The sequence below is a fragment of the Ambystoma mexicanum genome, chromosome 4p, assembly GCF_040938575.1.
Source record: "Ambystoma mexicanum isolate Mex_15411 chromosome 4p, UKY_AmexF1_1, whole genome shotgun sequence".
NCBI lineage: Eukaryota > Metazoa > Chordata > Amphibia > Caudata > Ambystomatidae > Ambystoma > Ambystoma mexicanum.
The window spans coordinates 955,330,461-955,349,026 of NC_090927.1; the positions used below are offsets into that span (position 1 = coordinate 955,330,461).

At 45.8% G+C, this 18,566-nt stretch overlaps 1 protein-coding gene across 2 annotated transcripts in view; it reads left to right on the plus strand.

Annotated features, from left to right (window-relative positions):
- ASCC3 (activating signal cointegrator 1 complex subunit 3) overlaps positions 1-18,566 on the plus strand; it is a 2,962,611-nt gene that overhangs the window by 2,121,744 nt on the left and 822,301 nt on the right. For both annotated transcript variants that reach the window (XM_069606524.1, XM_069606525.1), the window contains exon 25: positions 11,826-11,994. In XM_069606524.1, coding sequence (XP_069462625.1) covers positions 11,826-11,994 — 169 coding nt within the window. The remainder of the gene's footprint in view (positions 1-11,825; positions 11,995-18,566) is intronic.

Genomic DNA, 18,566 nt, shown 5'->3' on the forward strand with positions numbered 1-18,566 from the left:
GTCACAAGTGATGAGGGAATTCGATAGAGCAGGCCTGTCCCTCCTCTTTATCCAGGAAACCAGGCTCAAAGCGGGAGAATAAAAGCCACTGAGAAGGAGAGGAGTGGGGCAAACATACTGGGCCTCGGCAGACCACAAGAGAGGAGGAGTGGGCCTGATATTGCATAGGAGGTTCAAGATGGACAACCCAATTGCACAATCTTTGATGGGAGGTAGACTCCTGATATTGCAAGGAGAATGGGGAACTCACCCATAACTCTGGCAGGGGTGTATACTCCAAATCAGTGCCAAGGGGATTTCAACGAGAAAGCTCTTGCTACTTTAGTGGGTACTGCCTGGGGCCCGGTATTGATAGGGGGAGATTTTAACGCACGGGCAGACCCTCGGATGGACAGACAAGCAACACAGGCGATAATCAAAAGCCTACCCAAGGAGGATTGTAGTAGGTTTCATAACTGCATTGAGGGGGCTGATTTGGTGGACATCTGGAGAAAAGTCAACCCGCATAAAATGGGGTTCACGTTTAGATTGGTTGTTCACGGGAGGTTCACCAGAATCGATTATCTGATGGTGCCCAGAGCCCAGAGAGATCAGTCCAGCAATTAGTAGTAGTGAAATTCACCCAATAGGTTGGTCAGATCATGACATGGTCATGGCAACAATAGAAATAGAAGGGCTGAATCGACGGGAAACCAAATGGCGGTGCAACAAATTCCTTCTAAAGGATAAGGTGTACTCCCAGGAACTAGACAAGGCCATACAGGAATACTTTCAGATTAATGATGACGGGGAGATCGGGATTACAACAGTATGGGAAACGGGAAAGGCGGTATGGAGAGGGAATCTGATGAAACAAGGGGCCCTGCGAAAGAGAGAAACAAAGCTGCTGGAGGAGAAGCTGGGGAAAGACATTACATACCTAGACGAGAAACTGCACACTGTGGGCTCATACGGAGCGGATCACCTGGAAAAGTTAAGGCAGAAAAGGTAAGAGTTAAAGGCGCTAGGGAAGAACTATGTCATGAGAAAGCTGATGCTCTTGAAACAGAAGGTCTATGAAAAAGGGGACATGGCCGATAGGATGCTGGCCAATAGATTGAGAGCCCAGAGAGCAGAAAGATGGGTGGACAGGATAAGAACAGAAGAAGGGGGCTGGATACACTCCCCAGAGGGAAGAGCCAACCGATTTACCAGCTACTACACCAAACTATACACATCAGAGGGAGACAGGAATGAAGTAGAGATGGGGGAATAAATACAAAAAGCAAGGCTCACGCACCTAACACACACTTAGCGGGACCTTCTTGAATCTCTAATAACCCCCGAAGAAGAAGAAGCAGCAATTAAACGCCTCCCACAGGGGGGAGCCCCAGGTGAAGATGGGTACACAATAGGATTTTACAAACACTATATAAAAACTCTTTCCCCACACCTCGCCAGACTGTTTAACCATGTACGGGAGACAGGTCAAGCCCAACCATCATTTTCGGTAGCGCACATAGTAGTGCTGCCCAAAGCAGACAGAAACCCCACCTCATGCAAATCATACCGGCCAATTTCACTGTTAAATACAGACACCAAGGTGTATGCCATGGTCCTGGCTACGCGCATGGAGGACCTAATGCCCCGCCTAATCCACCCCGACCAGGTTGGCTTCATTAAAGGGGGACAAGGGTCAGACGCTATGAGGAAAACCCTGGACCTCATGGACCACTCGAAGAGAATATCCGGGGACCACACGCTCCTTAGTATAGACTCAGAACAAGCCTTTGACAGGGTGGAGTGGGCGTTCCTTTGGTCAGTTTTGAGAAATATGGGATTTGGTGACCGTTTCTCAACAGGGGTGCAAGCAATATACAAGGCCCCAAGGGGCAGAGTGGCAGTGAATGATAAACTCTCACAAGAATTCTGTCTGACCAGGGGAACCAGGCAGGGATGTCCTCTGTTGCCACTGCTCTGCACCCTGTCAATCGAACCACTTGGCAATGCAATAAGGATTGTCATGTGCATTGAAACTTGCTTTGAGCTGATGGATAGAGATGTCACTGAGGGCAGCTGCAACTCTACACCTAGGGATGAGACTGCTACTTCCATCCTGCGGGGGGTGTTCCCTTACTGGGCATTTGCCAGCCTGCTATTTAATCATCTCTGTATTCATTTGACAAGAAGTACTTTGTTTTTCATGGCTGTGAAAGATGCCTACTTCAGGCAGTCTTGTTATTTGGTTCTGCATTAGCAGTCATTCAAAGATGTGCAACTTGTGGGAGGAAGGTATCCATTAGAAGAACAGATTGCGTACCTTCAGAATGCTCTTTTTGATGGATACAGTATTACCCCACCGATTCCCTACTACCCTCTGCCTACCCCACTATATTTTTGCATGTACCATTTGTGATTACTTTTCTGCTCGCTCTACCACTTCTTTTAGCCTCTGTTGTGTGTGGGAAATTGGCTGGCAGTGAGGTGTGCACTTGTGGATCCATATATACACCAACTGTCAGTATCTGCTGTTAGTAGTGCTCATGACAGAGCTGATGATGAAGGGACACAGTTGGTGGCCCTGGTACATGTTTACATATTATTCAGATCTAGTATGTACCTGGTACTATTTTAAAGATATAAAATATGTTGGAGGAAGACTGTGCCAATCTGAAATTTGTTTTTAGCACAAGTCTTTTGCACTTAAAACAGCCGATTTAGGTGTGCTGGCCATTGCCATCTGTATTCCGAGCAAAAGGTGGATGGTGATAGGTTTACAAGCTCCTCAAGAATTAAGCTGCACTAAAACTCTCTGAAGAACATTCTTATCCATGAATGAGCATTACATCATTTCCTCTCTTCCTTTCATGCATAATGTGAACAGGAAGATCAGGCATTGCAAGACCTCCTTATTCCTCCGTTGGTTCTCATATCTTCTCTGAATGTCTGTTTCAAAATTCCACTCAAGTTGGAGGGGAGCAATCTCCAGTTCACGTCATCATGTTTAGACTTCAGTCCTGCCCACTAAGCTATTATATCATATCACTATGTGGGGTAAGAGGTATTTTACCTGAAAGATTATGTGTCATGAGTTTGCAGTGAACTTATGCAAATCCCTACACTGTTCAGTATATTAAATGTCACCTCTTACTGAGCAAACTCTGCGGTTAACTAGGGCAGTAGCTTTAGTACTGTGAATGTGCCATGGGTAGTTTCTTCATTTCGTCTCCTAATTGCTTATAAACAGGACCCACCTTTTTCTTTTTTACTAAAGGGGTTCTTATTTTCACTTGGTTTCTGAAACCCTGAAACACTCACACCTTCGAAACAATTCACCCCTTCAGTAAAAATAAAAACAGAAACGAGGTGGTTTACACCACCGTTATGAATCCCGAAGAAAAAACATAAACTAGAAAAAGCTTTGAGGAAACAGAAAAACCAGCAAGACAAAGGCAAAGACGCATACAAGTAATAGCTCTGACACTAAAAAGCTGCAACCACAAATGCAGAGAAACCTCATTCCGTTATGTTGAATGCATCAGAACAGCATTCTGCCAGGATCTATGAAACATCATCATCAATCATTACCAAAATAGGGTGAAAAATAACAAGCAAGCCATAAATGAAGCGCAAATCAACAGAAATTACAATATTCTCCCCACTGAAGCCTCAGTAACAGCACCATCACAAAACAACAAATTCAACATGGAATTCAGGAAACTGGTGAAGAAGAGCAACCAAACAGGTTCTGCAGCAGACCCAAGCACATTAAACATCCCACCGCCTTATACTTAATCAAACTCATTAGCTCTTCACTGGAAACAGGAATTGTGTCAGCACTTTTCATGATGGCCTATGTCTGGAAATCCAGGTGAACCCACTAGCTATCGATCAATAGAACATATACATTTACAATCTTTAAAATATGGGTATTTGGTCGAATACAGGAACACCTATAGTCCAATAACATCCTAGATCAAGTAGAGTAAAAGAGATCCTAACGTCACCTTAGTCTTCATACTCTGTGATATTGCCAACCACCCATGATTAACAAGGATATTGGAAAAGGTAGGTAGGTGTCCACAACACTACACTACAGTGGATGAAGTCTTTCCTCAGGGACAGAACACAAACATCGTGGCTTCCCCTCTACAGATCTAACTCATGCAAAATAACTAATGGAGTTCTCTAGTGATGGAACCGGTCACTTCTGCTTTTCACTATATACATGACCCCACTTACGTGGCTCATCAAACAGCATGCTGCAACAATTCGTAGATGACCCTCAAATCGTCTTCAAAATGGCCACCCGCAAGGACACAAAGACCACCCTCATCAACTGCCTCACTAATGTGAGCACATGGATAATGATTATTACCTTAAAACATAGTGCTTATAAGACAGAAATATTGATTGCTTCAACCAATGTTGCAGCTCCAAAATGTAAAACGTGATCAAGAATCGTGGACTTTTTATGGACATTGGACTTACTTATGGACCACAAGTCAACTCTGTAGTAAAGTAATGTTTCAGGTATCTACACTCAGTCCGGCAGATAGTACCCTTCTGCAGTTTCCCCACACAAGACCCTTACCGTTAGATTACTGGTTGTATCAAGAATTGACCATGTGAACAGCAAATGCCTTGGCACACCACATTACACTGCTAGGAAACTTGAATGCATCTAGAACAGAGCTGGAAGACTACAACTCATACTAGGCTGGAGGGAACACATCATTGCAGCCCTAAGAATACTCCACAGGCTACCAGTCAAAGAATACATTTCAAAGCATCGCACACAATGCTGTTTAATGCTTTGAGCCAAACGTATCCAAGGAAAGATCTTCTGATAGCAGTCGGGATGAACTTGGAGATCCTGCAACAATGTACTCCTAGAAACTGTGTGAGGTGCCAGAATGACACATAGATAATCAGATTTCTCAAACATTGTTGTCAACCTTTGAAACTCCCTGCCAGTGGGAATCCACACTCTATGGATCTATTACTTTTAAGAAAATGCTAAAAACCTGCCTCTTCAACGTCTAAATTAGCTAAGGCATGTCCCAACAACCAGGGTCTCACTGCATTATTCCCTTTACGCCAACTCGGACCAGAGCAGACGGTATGAACTCAACTGTGGAATTTCAGTCAAACAATCAGGGAATATCTTCTTGCTCCATTTCACAACAATTATGTTCATACTTGGTTGGGACTTCTGCTTTCTGTTGTCCCACAGAATCCTAGTGCTGCTGTCCGACTGCAACCTGTCTCGTCGCAACATGTCTCGCTTCCTGGTGTCTGACTGGAGCCTCACCCAGTTGGGTCCCACCATATTTCAGACTCCACAATAACTTGACATTCCGCAATACGGGTTATGATAGTATTCTGCTGTGCTCACCTTGCACATTAGCATTTCAGCCTCTATGCCCAAAGACTAAATAAGCCACTCACGCACAGTAGTTTATTACCCTTGCCAACAGACACCAAAGAACTGAACACTACACATCTACAACTAGCTTACATACCGTAGTCCCAGCCAAGGCAATCAACACCCTGGGTATCTAAACCACTACTTCAAGGAGGTTAGAGAAACTGATCCAGCTGTCAGAAGATATATGCTACTGCACCTGATAGGAGATGAGGTACATAACCTGTTCAACTCTCCCGAACACTGGGAACAATGATTATTGACGTCGTAGCAACCACATTGTTCACAAAAGTCAGTACTCATTATTTGTTTATTTTGGCATTTATGAAGCATGCCGAACCCATGGGGCACCTGGACATTGATTATGAACGATTGAATCTGCGATAAGCAATGAAGCAGAATGACAAATTCTTTGATGCATTCCACACGAGACAATGGCACCTAGCTACCTCATGTGAGTTAGTCACTGCAAACAACAAGATCAGGGCCCAACGTATTCAGGGATGTGCATCAGTGAAACTCTTTAGAAAGGTGCTCCGAGAACCAGACACATCACTTCAAAAGATACTCAAGATGGTGAGAAACCATGTTTGAATAAATTGTGTCCTCCCACGTATTGCTCCTCTTTGATATATTCAAGTCTGCTTGCAGCTTGCATCGGAAAATATTTTCATAGGGTCAAGTGTCGTGCATCGCAGAATCTTTGTCCTCGACGGTCTCCGTAACGTCCTTCATTACGTTGACGCTGATATTTATTGGCATGCGTGCTGACCGTTACCTCAGTTCTGTTTTTTCTGCATTGCTGCGTGCTTCGGAGCTACTCGCCTCAGCGATTAAACTACGTTTCACTTCGAGAATGGCCTCCACACCGAAGACTGGCTTCAAGCGGGGTTCGAACTGTGGGGCCAAGATGTTGATTACAGCTTGGGATCGGGCCACAAGGTCGATTACTGTGTCTCTTGTCAGTCAATGATGGTTAAGGCCATACAGGAAAGGAAGGGGCAACTCGATGCAGGTAAGCCCTCCCCCAAATCTCTGGCCCCTACCCCTTCGAAGAAGAAATCTTCCTCTGACTCGAGAGACGTCTCTCCAGTTAAAAAGAGTTTAAAACATAGACGTTCGAAGTCCAGTTCATCACACTCGTCCTCCCCTTCCCATAAAAAGGGTAAGAAACGGCATTGCAGGTCCTCCTCATCATCATCTTTTTCTGAAAGAGTTGGTTGGCCAAAAAAGAACTCGACTCCAGCGGAGTTAGAAAAATTCCACTTAAAAATGTTAGACATTGTTAAAAGACACGCTCCTCTGAGTGTTCCACTAAAGGAGTCCGAGAAAAGTGGCCACACCTTGGCATCTGTTAAGACTGGTAGGGAGTCCCGTGTGTCCCCTTCCCGTGCACCTAGGAGCCAGAGAAGAGAGGTTCCTCGACATAAATCGAAGGAATCTTCCTCGACACACATGAAAAAGCCGGTGTCTGTTACCTCGAAGCATTCACTAGCGACATTGATGCCTTCTTCGAAGGAATCGAAATGTTCATGTTTGTCACTTGAACCTTCGAGGTATGTAATTCATACTGAGCCTTCGAAGCAACATAAGGTGTTGACGCATTTGTCAACAGTTGTGAATAAACCATGGAAACCTTCAACACCTTGGAAGTATTCTTCACTCTCGAAGATTGTCAAATCTATTCCTTTGCCTAAATTTTTCCAACCCTTTCCAAGGCCTAATTTCTTTAGGCAGATGGGTTCTATTTTTGAAGATGATGAGGAGGAAGAAGATCAGCCTCCTTTTGGGTATGAATATGCAACTCCAAATGTTCCCTAAGAATTAATTTCAGATGAGTCCAAGATGCAGAATCCTGTGGATATATTGAAGGAAACCAGAAGTTGGGAAACCTCACCATAAACAGAATTTTGGTAATGCTGAGAAAGCTGGTTATACTGATCCTTCTTACAGAGTGGTGATTGGTAAAGTAGCTGAATATCTGGGATGGTGCAGACCTGCAGCCACTATAGAAACTGATGATCTCACTGACATCATAGATAGAGGGCCAATTAGGGAAGCTGTATTACCATTCCATGCAGCCCTGCGAGTAAGGGTGATGGAGAACTGGTTGAAACCAGATTCTATTCCATCTGTTAATAAGTTATTGACAAAGAAATACAAAACTGCTTCCGTAGATCCCCCCGTTTCTGAACAGGCACCCAACGTCTGAAAGCTTAGTGGTTCACGCAGCAACGGTATCTTCAAAGGGGGCAGCCTATCCTTCTGCTCCAGCGCTTAGGAAGATAGGAGGATTGACTCTTTAGGTAAGAGTATTTATTGTAGGATTAAAATCTGCCAATGCTACCAGTTTATAAGTGAAATACACACATACCATTTGGGGTGTAGCTGCTTTAGCAGCAGAACACATACCAGAGGGAGAAGAGAGAGGAGGGTTTTTACACTTGATACAAGATGGCAAAGATGCCATAAGGGTAATCCCTTCAATCTAATTTAGATACAGTGGACTAGACCAGTAGAGCCATGGCTGCTAGCTGAGAAAGTCTGGATTTTCGGCAGACATCCAGGCACGTCTGCTAGACATGCCGTTTGACAGTACTTCTCTTTTTGGGGCAAAGGCCGATAGCAGTCTAGAAAAACTGCAAGCCTCTAGGGGTGGCAAAAGACAACCTTAATCTACAGGTCAAGGATGGAGAAGTAGTTGCTTTTGCTTCTATTCCTCCATATCTAGAGAAAGAGGTCAGTTTTCATAAAGAGGTCAAAGAAGACCCTATCGTGGAAGAGGCAGTGGAGGAAGGACTCCCCGTTCAGCACCCGCAGAGTTACCCTCAGCTGCATGTAAAACAGCAAAATGACTCCTTCAACCACAAAACTGTCGTACGGTGCAGACGGTCTTAACATGTCCTGAGTTGGCGAAGCATAACTTCGGATGCATGGGTCTTACAAACAGTAGCAGACAGATACTGGCTACCATTTCTGAAAAGACCTTCCAATTGCTCCCTGCCCCCGAGAACATAATTAACCGTGGTTCCAGATCTGCTTCTCCATCAGATTTTCACCCTTTTGGAGAAAGGTGAGATAGAATTGTTACCTGTAGCAGAGAATAACCAAGGTTGGTACTCTCCTTACTTTCTAATCCCAAAGGATGACTGAGGAGTGTGACCCATCTTGCACTTTAGATGCTTGAACAAGTTCCTCAGGAAGGAAAAATTCATGATTCAGGCCCTTCGACTCCAGGATTGGTTGGTGTCATTTAACCTCCAGGATGCTTACTTTCATGTGCTGATGCATCAGAAGCACAGAAAGTACCTGAGGTTCGCAGTTGGCAGTTCTCATTATCAGTTTCGAGTTCTGCCATTTGGACTCACCTCCATCCGAGGGTTTTCACCAAACTTATAGCAGTGGTGGCAGTAAGCCTAAGGAGGGGGGATTCACATCTACCCCTACCTGGATGACTTGCTGGTCAGAGCTGTTTCTCCGGATCAGTGTCTGGATCATCTCAGTCGGATGTGCCACCTCCTCCACGAGCTGGGCTTCTCCCTGAACTTCATGAAGTCCCATTTGACACCCTCTCAGAAGCTTCAAGCCTCGGGAAAAGCTTTCCCACCCGAGCTAAGGGCTCAACATCTTTTGCAGATGCCGAACGTCTTCCGGCCTACGACTTCCTAAGGTTGCTCGGCCTCATGGCATCCTGCAATTTTCTGGTGCTAGAAGCCGATCTCAGAATGGGATCCCTTCAGTGGGCTCTCAAATCCCAGTGGTCTCAATTCTCCTTCAGAATGACGGATCTTCTCCAGTTCCCGACAAAGGTCGCCCAGGATCTCCTGTGGTGGGCCAGCCGAGAGAATGTCATGAGAGGAGAACCATTTTGGCAACCATGGCCAGAGACAACAGTTGTGACAGACGCCTTCCTCACAGAATGGGGCGCACACATGAGAGAGCTTTCAATAAACAGACAGTGGTCTCAGTCAGAGACCAGACGCCATATCAACCTTTTGGAGCTGAGGGTAATCAGACTAGCGCTGATGGGCTTCCTGCCCTCGATGCAGGGGGAAAGTGTCCTGATAATGATGTAAAATACAGTGGCCATGCATTACCTCAACAAGAGAGGGAATCTAGGGTCACTGCCCCTGTGCAGAGAGGCAAATCAGCTCTAGTTCTGGGAACCACCGAGAAGGAAATATTCTTATGGCAGTTCATCTAGCTGGAGAAAAGAACACAGCGGTGGATGCTCTGAGCAGGCAGAGCACGATCTCCCACGAGTGGGAACTAGCTCAGGAAGTCCCTCAAGAGATCTTCGCCCTGTGGGGAACCCCTCAAGTAGATCTGTTCGCGACCAGTGTCAACCGAAGTGCAAATGTTCTGCTCCAGGGAATTTCCCCAAAGAGGAGCTCTAGGAGATCCGTTCGTACTGGACTGGGAATTTCCACTCCTGTATGTCTTTCCGCCAGATCCAGTCATTCCTCACATAATACGGAGGTTGAGGAAGTTCGGGAAAACCATCATCCAAGTTGCCCCGGATTGGGCCAGGAGAACGTTGTACCCGGCCCTTTCTGGAAATGGCCATCTGCCCTCGAATTAGTCTTCCCCCAAAGAGAGGACCTACTCTCGCAAGAGGGAGGTCACATTCTTCACCCAGAGATCAGGATTCTCAACCTTCACGCCTGGTATCTGAAAGGGTGAGATATAAGTATTGGGCCTTCCAGAAGATGTAATGAAAGTGTTGCTTTCGGCGAGAAGACCAGCAACTAAATCCCATGTACTGCTGCTGTAGAAATAGATTTCCCAGCTGGTGCAGGAAAAAGAAACGAGATCCGTTCTCATCTAAACCTCCCTAGGTTTTATCTTTCCTATTTCACTTGACCCATTCTGGTTTGCAAGTTGCCACAGAGAAGGACTATTTAGCAGCCCTTTCAATTTTCAAAAGATCTCCAGATGAAGGATCATATTTCAAAGTATTGATTGTGAGACCATTTCTGAAAGGCTTAACAAATGTGTTCCACCTACTCCCTTCATCGTACCATCCTGGGATCTAAACCATGTATTAAGAGGTCTTTGAGCCCTTACATTCGTGCCCTCCAAGGATACTCGCCATAAAAACTGCCTTTTTTGTGGCTATCCCATCTGCCCTTAGGGTAAGTGAGCTACAGGCTCTATCTTCCAAACAACCTTTCATGACCTTCTCCAAGGATAAGGTAGTTTTAAGGGTTAAGTCATCTTTCTTGCCTAAGGTTGTATCAGAAATTAATTTGGCACAACCTATTGCACTACCATCTTTTTATCCTCCTCCTCATCCATATAAGGAGAAAGAGAGACTTCATCGTTTAGAACCAAAAAGGGTTCTAAGTTTCTATATCACAAGGACTGCAAATATTGACCAAGAATATCAGCTGTCTGGCATGTCTATATGAATATATATGGACATCTATTCAAGGTGATTACCAACCAGAAGCCTTGGTGTGTAGGTACCCCAGCAACATCACCAGGGAGGCTGATGAGGTCGAACATACAGAGGAATATGTCCAACAAATCATGGAATTTGCAGCTTCCATAGCCTTGCAGCTGCACCAAATACTGGAGGAAACGCACAGAAGGATGAAGGGATCCAGGCGGCCCTGGTGGTAACATTATCCCGGCACTCTAAGAACCTTTGCCAGATACATGGGTACTGCACCCCATGGTAAGGCATGACATTTCGGGATGAGGTGGTAGGCCATGCATGACCTATCGAAATCCCCAGAGGACATCTGACAGCGAGGAACATGGTCATGTCGGACTTGCTCACAGACAGTTATTGAACAAGCCCATGAAGGCCAGGGATCGTGGAAACCAAGGCCCAATTGAGAGAACACATGGTTTCCCAAAATGCACCCCAGAGTAGGAACACCTATTACCACCTCCCTGGTGCGTCAGGTGGCAGGTAGAAGATATGCCCCACCTCATGTCAGGACGAAAGAGTGAGGCCATCAGCTTTGGACGAGTGTCAGCAAAGACTTATGCTCTCTGTCAAGTGGTTTGTTCCTTAGTGCTTGTAGAGGACTTCTCACGCAGCCCTGCGGGCATTTTCTGGCAGAGCAAAAGTCCATCAAGACGTCTCTGCAGCTCTCTTTCCAGCTTGTGCTTGGCCTATGCTCAGCACATACCAATTATTTCAAGTTATTAAAGTAATGTTTATGTAAGTGGCAAAGGCAGGCGAATTTCGCTTGCCAAAGCTCGGATGTGGAAACTAATTTTCCCTGTTGAAAAAATGCTTAATTTTTGTTTTTTAAACCAAGCTAACGCTTGATTTAGCTTCAGGCTGAAATGATCATGTGACTGCAGATACATTCTAACATATGCTTCTATACTGTGTTTTTGGAAATGTAAGTCTATTCACCAAGTGGTTGTCAATAACCCCCTTAGCTTCTCTTTACAATAGGTTGTAACCAAAGAAACTCAAATGCTGGTCTTCACAATACCGATTTTTGAACCTTTGCCTTCCCAATACTACATCCGTGCTGTATCTGATCGATGGCTAGGAGCAGAAGCTGTGTGCATTATCAACTTCCAGCATCTCATCCTGCCGGAGAGGCACCCTCCTCACACAGGTAACTCCGGGACAGTAAGATGCCCAACTGTAAGCTTTTGAACGTTTATTTGAATTTTTGTATCCACTTTTAGAGGCCATTAGAAATGCAAAATTGGCATACATGAAATGTTATGGAAAACTTTCTCTTTTATTGACATAGCAACTGTTGTGCATTTTACGAGTAGGATTCTGAATCCTGGATGAAAAGGTATAATTATTAACATCTTCTTGTAAATATATTCTCAATGTTTTCACTCAAAGGTTCTCTGCCTTTTCTCAATTTCCCCCAAAAGCTCATTGTCTCCAGAGCCATGGTTCTCTCTAGATTGGACTACTGTAACAGCCTCTTTCTCAATCTGTCTACCTCTACTCTCTGCCCACTGCAACTAATCCAGAACAGGACTGCAAGACTTACCCTTGGCCTCAAGCCCAGGGACCGTATCTTTCTAGCCTTAAATATCTCAGCTGGATCCCGGTGGCTGCAAGGATCAAGTTCAAGACCCTCTGCATCGTCCACAAGGCTTTCTGGAGCCGGGGCCCACACTACATCCAACTCTCTCTTCCTAAATACCTTCCTTCTCGAGCCCTTTGCTCTGCTGCCTCCAACTCTCTGAGGGTCAGACGCTTCTCCAGGCAGAGAGTAGGGGCAGATCACTTGCCTCTGTAGGTGCCTCCCTCTGGAACAGCCTCCCTACCCATCTCATACTTGAGCCGGACCACCTGAAGTTCCGGGAGCAGCTCAAGACTTTCCTTTTCTCCTCTGCTTTCTCTCTCTCCCTCCCCTGCTGACCTCTCTCCCTGTCTGCCTGCTGCACCGACTGGTTGCTTGGATACCCTCAGAGTCTCATTGAGTTCCAGGCTCCTCTTTAACCAGTCTCCCCCGCACTAGCTCCGGGCCAGCTGCGCACTAGGGGCTGTCATTGTAACCTACAGACCCCTGCCTCCTTGCACTTACCCAGAGCCACGCGGCCCTGGGTGCGCTTACTCAGAGCAATGCTGCCCTGATTGCACTTTCCCCTTTCCCTCTCCCTTCTCCCGTTCCCTTGGACTGCTCCTTGCACTACCGCACTTGCACAATCTGAATGACACAAGGCCTAGTAAAATCGTTTGTCTTGTCTTCCCTCAGTACCCTTCCTTGTCTTGTCGAGCCTAGAAACACATGTGTACAGACGCGTTATAAATGACTTATCATATATCATATCACTATGCAAAGTTTCTTTTTTTGTTCTGATTAAAATTACCTTCCTTTTTCAGTCACTACTGACAGGATTTTAATTCAGTTTGTTGTCCTGAAGTGGAAGCATCTCCGTACGTATTGTCATCAAACACCCAGTCCCCACTTAACTGAGAAAGTGAACATGCATGGAAGCCACCAAAGCTAGAGTACTTAGAGACCTACTTTAGCTGTTGAAAGAAGGACAGAGAAGAAAGGATGGGTTTTGTTCCGGCCAAAACATGCTACATCTTTGTTCTTTTGAATCCTGCCCGAGAGCTCTGTAAAGCTTGATACAGACACCCAATGCTACGGATAATCAAAAATTCCAGTTAACATGATTTCAGTTTATCCGAGACAGATAATTAAAGTTCCTGGCCTACTTAGTTTGTTATGCGGGTCCAAAACTTTATCTATCTTGTCCTTATTCAGAACCATTCTATTATCAGCAATGGAGGTGCTGGTAAAGGTTGTGTTCTGGTTAACAAAGCTTTTATTGTGTATTCTCTAAACATCACTCTACTGGCAGAAATTGCTATTTTTACAGAGCTTGTTTCATCATTACTAGTCTCCAGTCTCCTCTGCTGACAGGAGGTTGCTGCTTAGTAACATTTCAGCTGAGAGCCTCCAGTTTTCTACCTATCCGTGACCTCCCTCGCTTACACAATTAACTCATTACTTTTACGATCGATAGTCACTGCTGGTAAACATGTCTGTCGAAGTGTGCTTATCTAGATAAATCTTTATTCTGATTTTTCCTGCAAGAGCTAATATGCAGCAGCTCACAGTGGGGTACTCTTACATTGAATGGACCACAAATAGGAACTCTGACGAACATCACAGCAGGAAAACGTTTAACTTATCAGTCGAAAGTCAACACATTGGGCCTCATTACGAGTTAGGTGGAAATTCAGCTGTGAATCCGCCCAAAAAATTGCCCTAAGGAATTACTGTTACCGCCACTTGGTCAGGCGGAATTTCCGCCTGATTACAAGTGGTGGTGGCAGTGTAATTCCACATTTATTTTGAGTCCATTGGACACAATGGGGTTTTTTGTGTGGAATTATCACGGTGGAATTACTTCAGCAGTAATGCCGCCAATTCTGTCGATTCCTCCACTCACCACCCAACCTCATAATTTGGCATAGTGGTGAAATTGGCGGTAAGCCATTTACCGCCAATTTTACCACTTACTGCCTAACTCGTAATGAGGCTGATTGGGCTGAATTCCATATACAACTGTGTCACTCTTTCTTGTCGTAGGGTGAGCCATTGCATGGCGCATATAGTCCTATTTGCCATTAAAAGAATCCGTTTTTAGTGTCTCAACATTGTTCACTGAATCTCTCCTGAAACTGTAAGAAAGTATTATTTATTATTGAAGTTTTGTGGTTGAGGGTTTATCCTCCTCAGACACGAACGACCTGTTTCTTCTCTTCCGGCAAAATGGGCTTATGTCGATAGCTTAGATTTGCTCGTCCACTTGTAGCATGGTTTGACGTACTTCACATAGCTCAAAATATTGGTACTGAGGTTTGCCATCACAATATATGCTGGCGTGTGCACAAGACATTCAAGCCATTCTTCTGCCTCCTGCTGTGCTTGTCATAGCAACAAGGCCAGTAATCCGCAGTAGCACCTAAGCAATATAATGAGCACATGTGTACCAACCAGTTCAGAAAACAAATCCGATTTAGCAAAAGGACTGTTGAGACTCTTCCCTTTTTTCCCTTAAGACCATAGCAGAGTTGCAGTGCAATGAGCATGAGAGCTAAATGATCCACGAACCACACTTCTGATCTATATGTACTCTGTATGTAAATTGTATTATTCTACTTTGTACCATAGCCAGTCAATCCTTCCAAGTTCTACTACTGGGTCGAGGTCAGGAAGAAATGAGGCACTTATTTCTGAGTCCCAGCCCTTATTGCCACAGACTTTTATTATGATGTGCTGTTATGCACTTTAATACTTTAACTGCCAGTCACAGAAGAAACAACTGTAGAATCGGAGCAAAATGTAAGCAACGATTGTGTTTAAAGATACACTTAAACATTTGTCTCATGTCAAGACACAACAAATAGATTATTTTATGTGTATTGTGAGGAGTCAAAAATGCATAACGGACACAAAGGTACAGTTTTCTCACAAGATCCCATTGTATTAAAAAGGGGTGATACAAACGCCTATCCTTCACTAGCCTAACAAGGATGTACCTGCCTAACAAACTAAGACTAAAGAAAAACGACCTAGTATCCAAAAAGTATCCGACCCTCACTCTAATATACACAACACAATTATACAAGGTTTGTTTGGCTGTATCAAGTTCCACAAAATTATATATTAATTCAAACTCAGGAGCTTTAAAAAGTACTCCTTGTGACCAGGGTTCTAATTCTAAAGAATTTTTATTGGGCGCCTACTCACCCGCATTCCTCAGAGCGCTCACAGACAGTAAAACAGAAAACATAAAGAGGGCAATGAATTTGCAGTCCGGAAAGGAGAAAAGAAAGGAAAGGAAAGGAGGGTTGGAACCCCTTCCCCTAGGTCAATTCAGGAATACCTTGATCAAAGTTCAGATTCGATTCCAAGATGGCCACCGAGTGGAGAGCACCGTAAACAATGCTCTCCTGAACCTCCGGACCAGAGGAAATCTATTAGCAGCATTCAAGGGCCTCCCAGGCGCTGCAACTAGCTGTGGAGGTCCAGAACGCACAGAAGCAGATATCCCCCTCGGGAGAAGAAACTGCACGGAGCGAGAAAGGGGCAGCCCATAAGGACATAGGGAGAAAAGTGGGGGCCGGCTGCGGCAGAGAGAGGTGTGGAGTCCTGCACACCGAGACATCACTCGGCAGCGGAGGAGAGACACGTGAGGTCCACTGCAATCGGAGGGGCCAGCTCAGAGGAAGGTCTGGTCGGGGAGTCCTTAGGGGAACATCCAGCCCCCAGATACGCTGTGGGACCCAGCAGAGAGGTGCACCCCCAAGGAAAAAGGAACAGGACAGGCTGGTGTGAGGGAGGCCCCTCCTCTGCGCGATGGAAGAAAGGCAGAGAGACTTCGGGACCTGGACAGCCAACCACCGGAGCCCGCTAGAGGAGAGCTGAGGCCTGGAGCAGCCCAACTCGAGGAGAGCCGCAGCCCGGAGCGGCCGCCACCACCCGCAGGGAGAGGGAGGTGAAAGGGACCTAAAAGTCAGGGAAGTGGCTATCCAGTGCAAGACGGGGCAGGCAGTAACAAGCAACTTCAAACGGGATGGCTGGGACACCGGCGGAGCAGCCGTAAAGTGAGGGAGCGAGGCCACAAATTTAAATCTTACCTTCCCTACTGCAATATCAACAGGTGCCGAGGGAGCAGGATACTCAGCGGAACAACTAGGGCACTGGCCCCGGGCTCAGTGCCAGGGACAAGGCCCGGATTGTGAACCCCCAAAAAAAGCAGAAGGGGGCATCACAGCACTGACACATGGCAAGCAGGGGGTAGGGGCCTGGTACAAAGAAGAGTAAGTGCCTCAGGAGAAGAAGGGGCCTCCACTCCAAGAGACTGGAAGCACATTACTGAAGCATCACTCTCTGGGCCTTTGGGGGGTGAAGCAAGCCCCTCAAACGAAAGGCAGAGCCCACCAAATACCCCTCTGCGCCCCCCAGATGGGCAGAGCCCTCCAGGGACTTCTATATCAACTACAGAGTTGTAGTTGATATAAAAGTCCCGGGCGGAGGGAGGGGGCAGGGAGTTCCTTGAAATGGGTTTGGGCGAACCTGCTGATGACTGTCTGGGAGAAGAGCTGGGTTCAGTCCTCGAGACATGGGTTCCGGGGAGGCTAGAGGCTGGTTGAATCCACACAGATGGGGCGCACCCAGGGGCCAATGACTAATGGCAACGTCCTTACAGTCTTATCCATCAATGTCAATGGGTTAAACTCCTCAGTTAAACGGAAAAGAATTGAATGCTTCCGGAAAAGGGAGCGAACAGATATAATCGCTCTACAGAAAACGCACATTCACACTCGGGACAGTATAAGGCTAATGGGATTTAACCGAATATACCAGTCAACACATCCCAGCAAAAAAGGGTGGGGTCCTCCTTGCACTGAGGAGTGATCTTGACCTAACGCATACTGCCACAGACAGGGACAATCAAGGAAGGTATCTGGCGATGACCCTGAATGGGATGGGAGAGGCCTACACGATAGTCACGATGGGAGCTTTACGCTCCCAATGCTGGGCAGGACTTGTTTATTCAAAAAGCACTGAACAAACTGGAAACAATCGCAATGGCCCCCTTAGTTCTAACGGGTGACTTCAATATGCGTTGGGACCCCACTAGAGACAGAAGCAAGAAAGCACTTACCACACAAGGGAAACCGTTGGGAGAACTCAAGGAGGAAATGCGTAACCTAGGACTCGTGGATGTATGGAGAAAGGTAGCGGGGGACAAGGATGGGTTCACTTTTTAGTATCACGTCCACCAAACTCACTCCAGGATAGACTACGTGTGGGCGTCGGGAAGTCTCCTTGGCCGGATGAAGGAGATCAGTGTAGGGACAATAATACACACAGATCATGGCCCATAAAACTAACAATGAAAAGAAACCGAGGGCCTCCGGGCTTATTGAAATGGCGATCCCCGGCATTCCTGTTCAGGGATGAAATTCTGGCACAAGAGGTCCAGGAGGGGATTAATAGATTTTCAAAGAAAATAAAGCTGAGGACACATTGCTGCTGACGAGGTAGGACACTTTTAAAGCGGCAATAAGGGGGAAAATGATAAATTATAGCCATTAAGGCAAGCAGAGATAGGGAAAAGAGACTAGAGGAAGCAACACTGGAAGAGATACTAAAGGAGATAATGAACAGGCTGAGACCGGGATTGTGCGGGTAAACAAGGAGGGAATACAGGTTAGTAAGGGCCCAACTAGACCTAATACCGACCAGGGCGGCGGAGTCGCCTTATAGTTTCCTCTCGTAGGCAGTTTTGGCAGGTTGTCTACAACTTGCTTCCACCTGCAGCCTAACAACACAACTATTCTAAAGTCAGGGTGCTATCTCTCAACCAGTCCCCCCGCTAAATATCTTCTATTGGCTTTTCATTTACTACAAGGTTGCAGCATCAGAACCAGGTCGGTGGATTTATGTTTCGCTGGTGATTCCAATAGTCAAACTGATGTAAGTACAAAACAAGCTTTACAGTTTATTACAATGACAGAGCAGGAAAGGGAAGCCTTAGCGATGGACATAACCACCGAAGAAATCAGGGAGGCAATAAAAGCCTGCCCCGAACAAATCTCCAGAGCCAAACGGATTCACCTCTGAATTCTATGAGAACCACAGGGAAATACTATTTCCACATCCAACGGCCTTATTCAACGGATTGTCAGAGG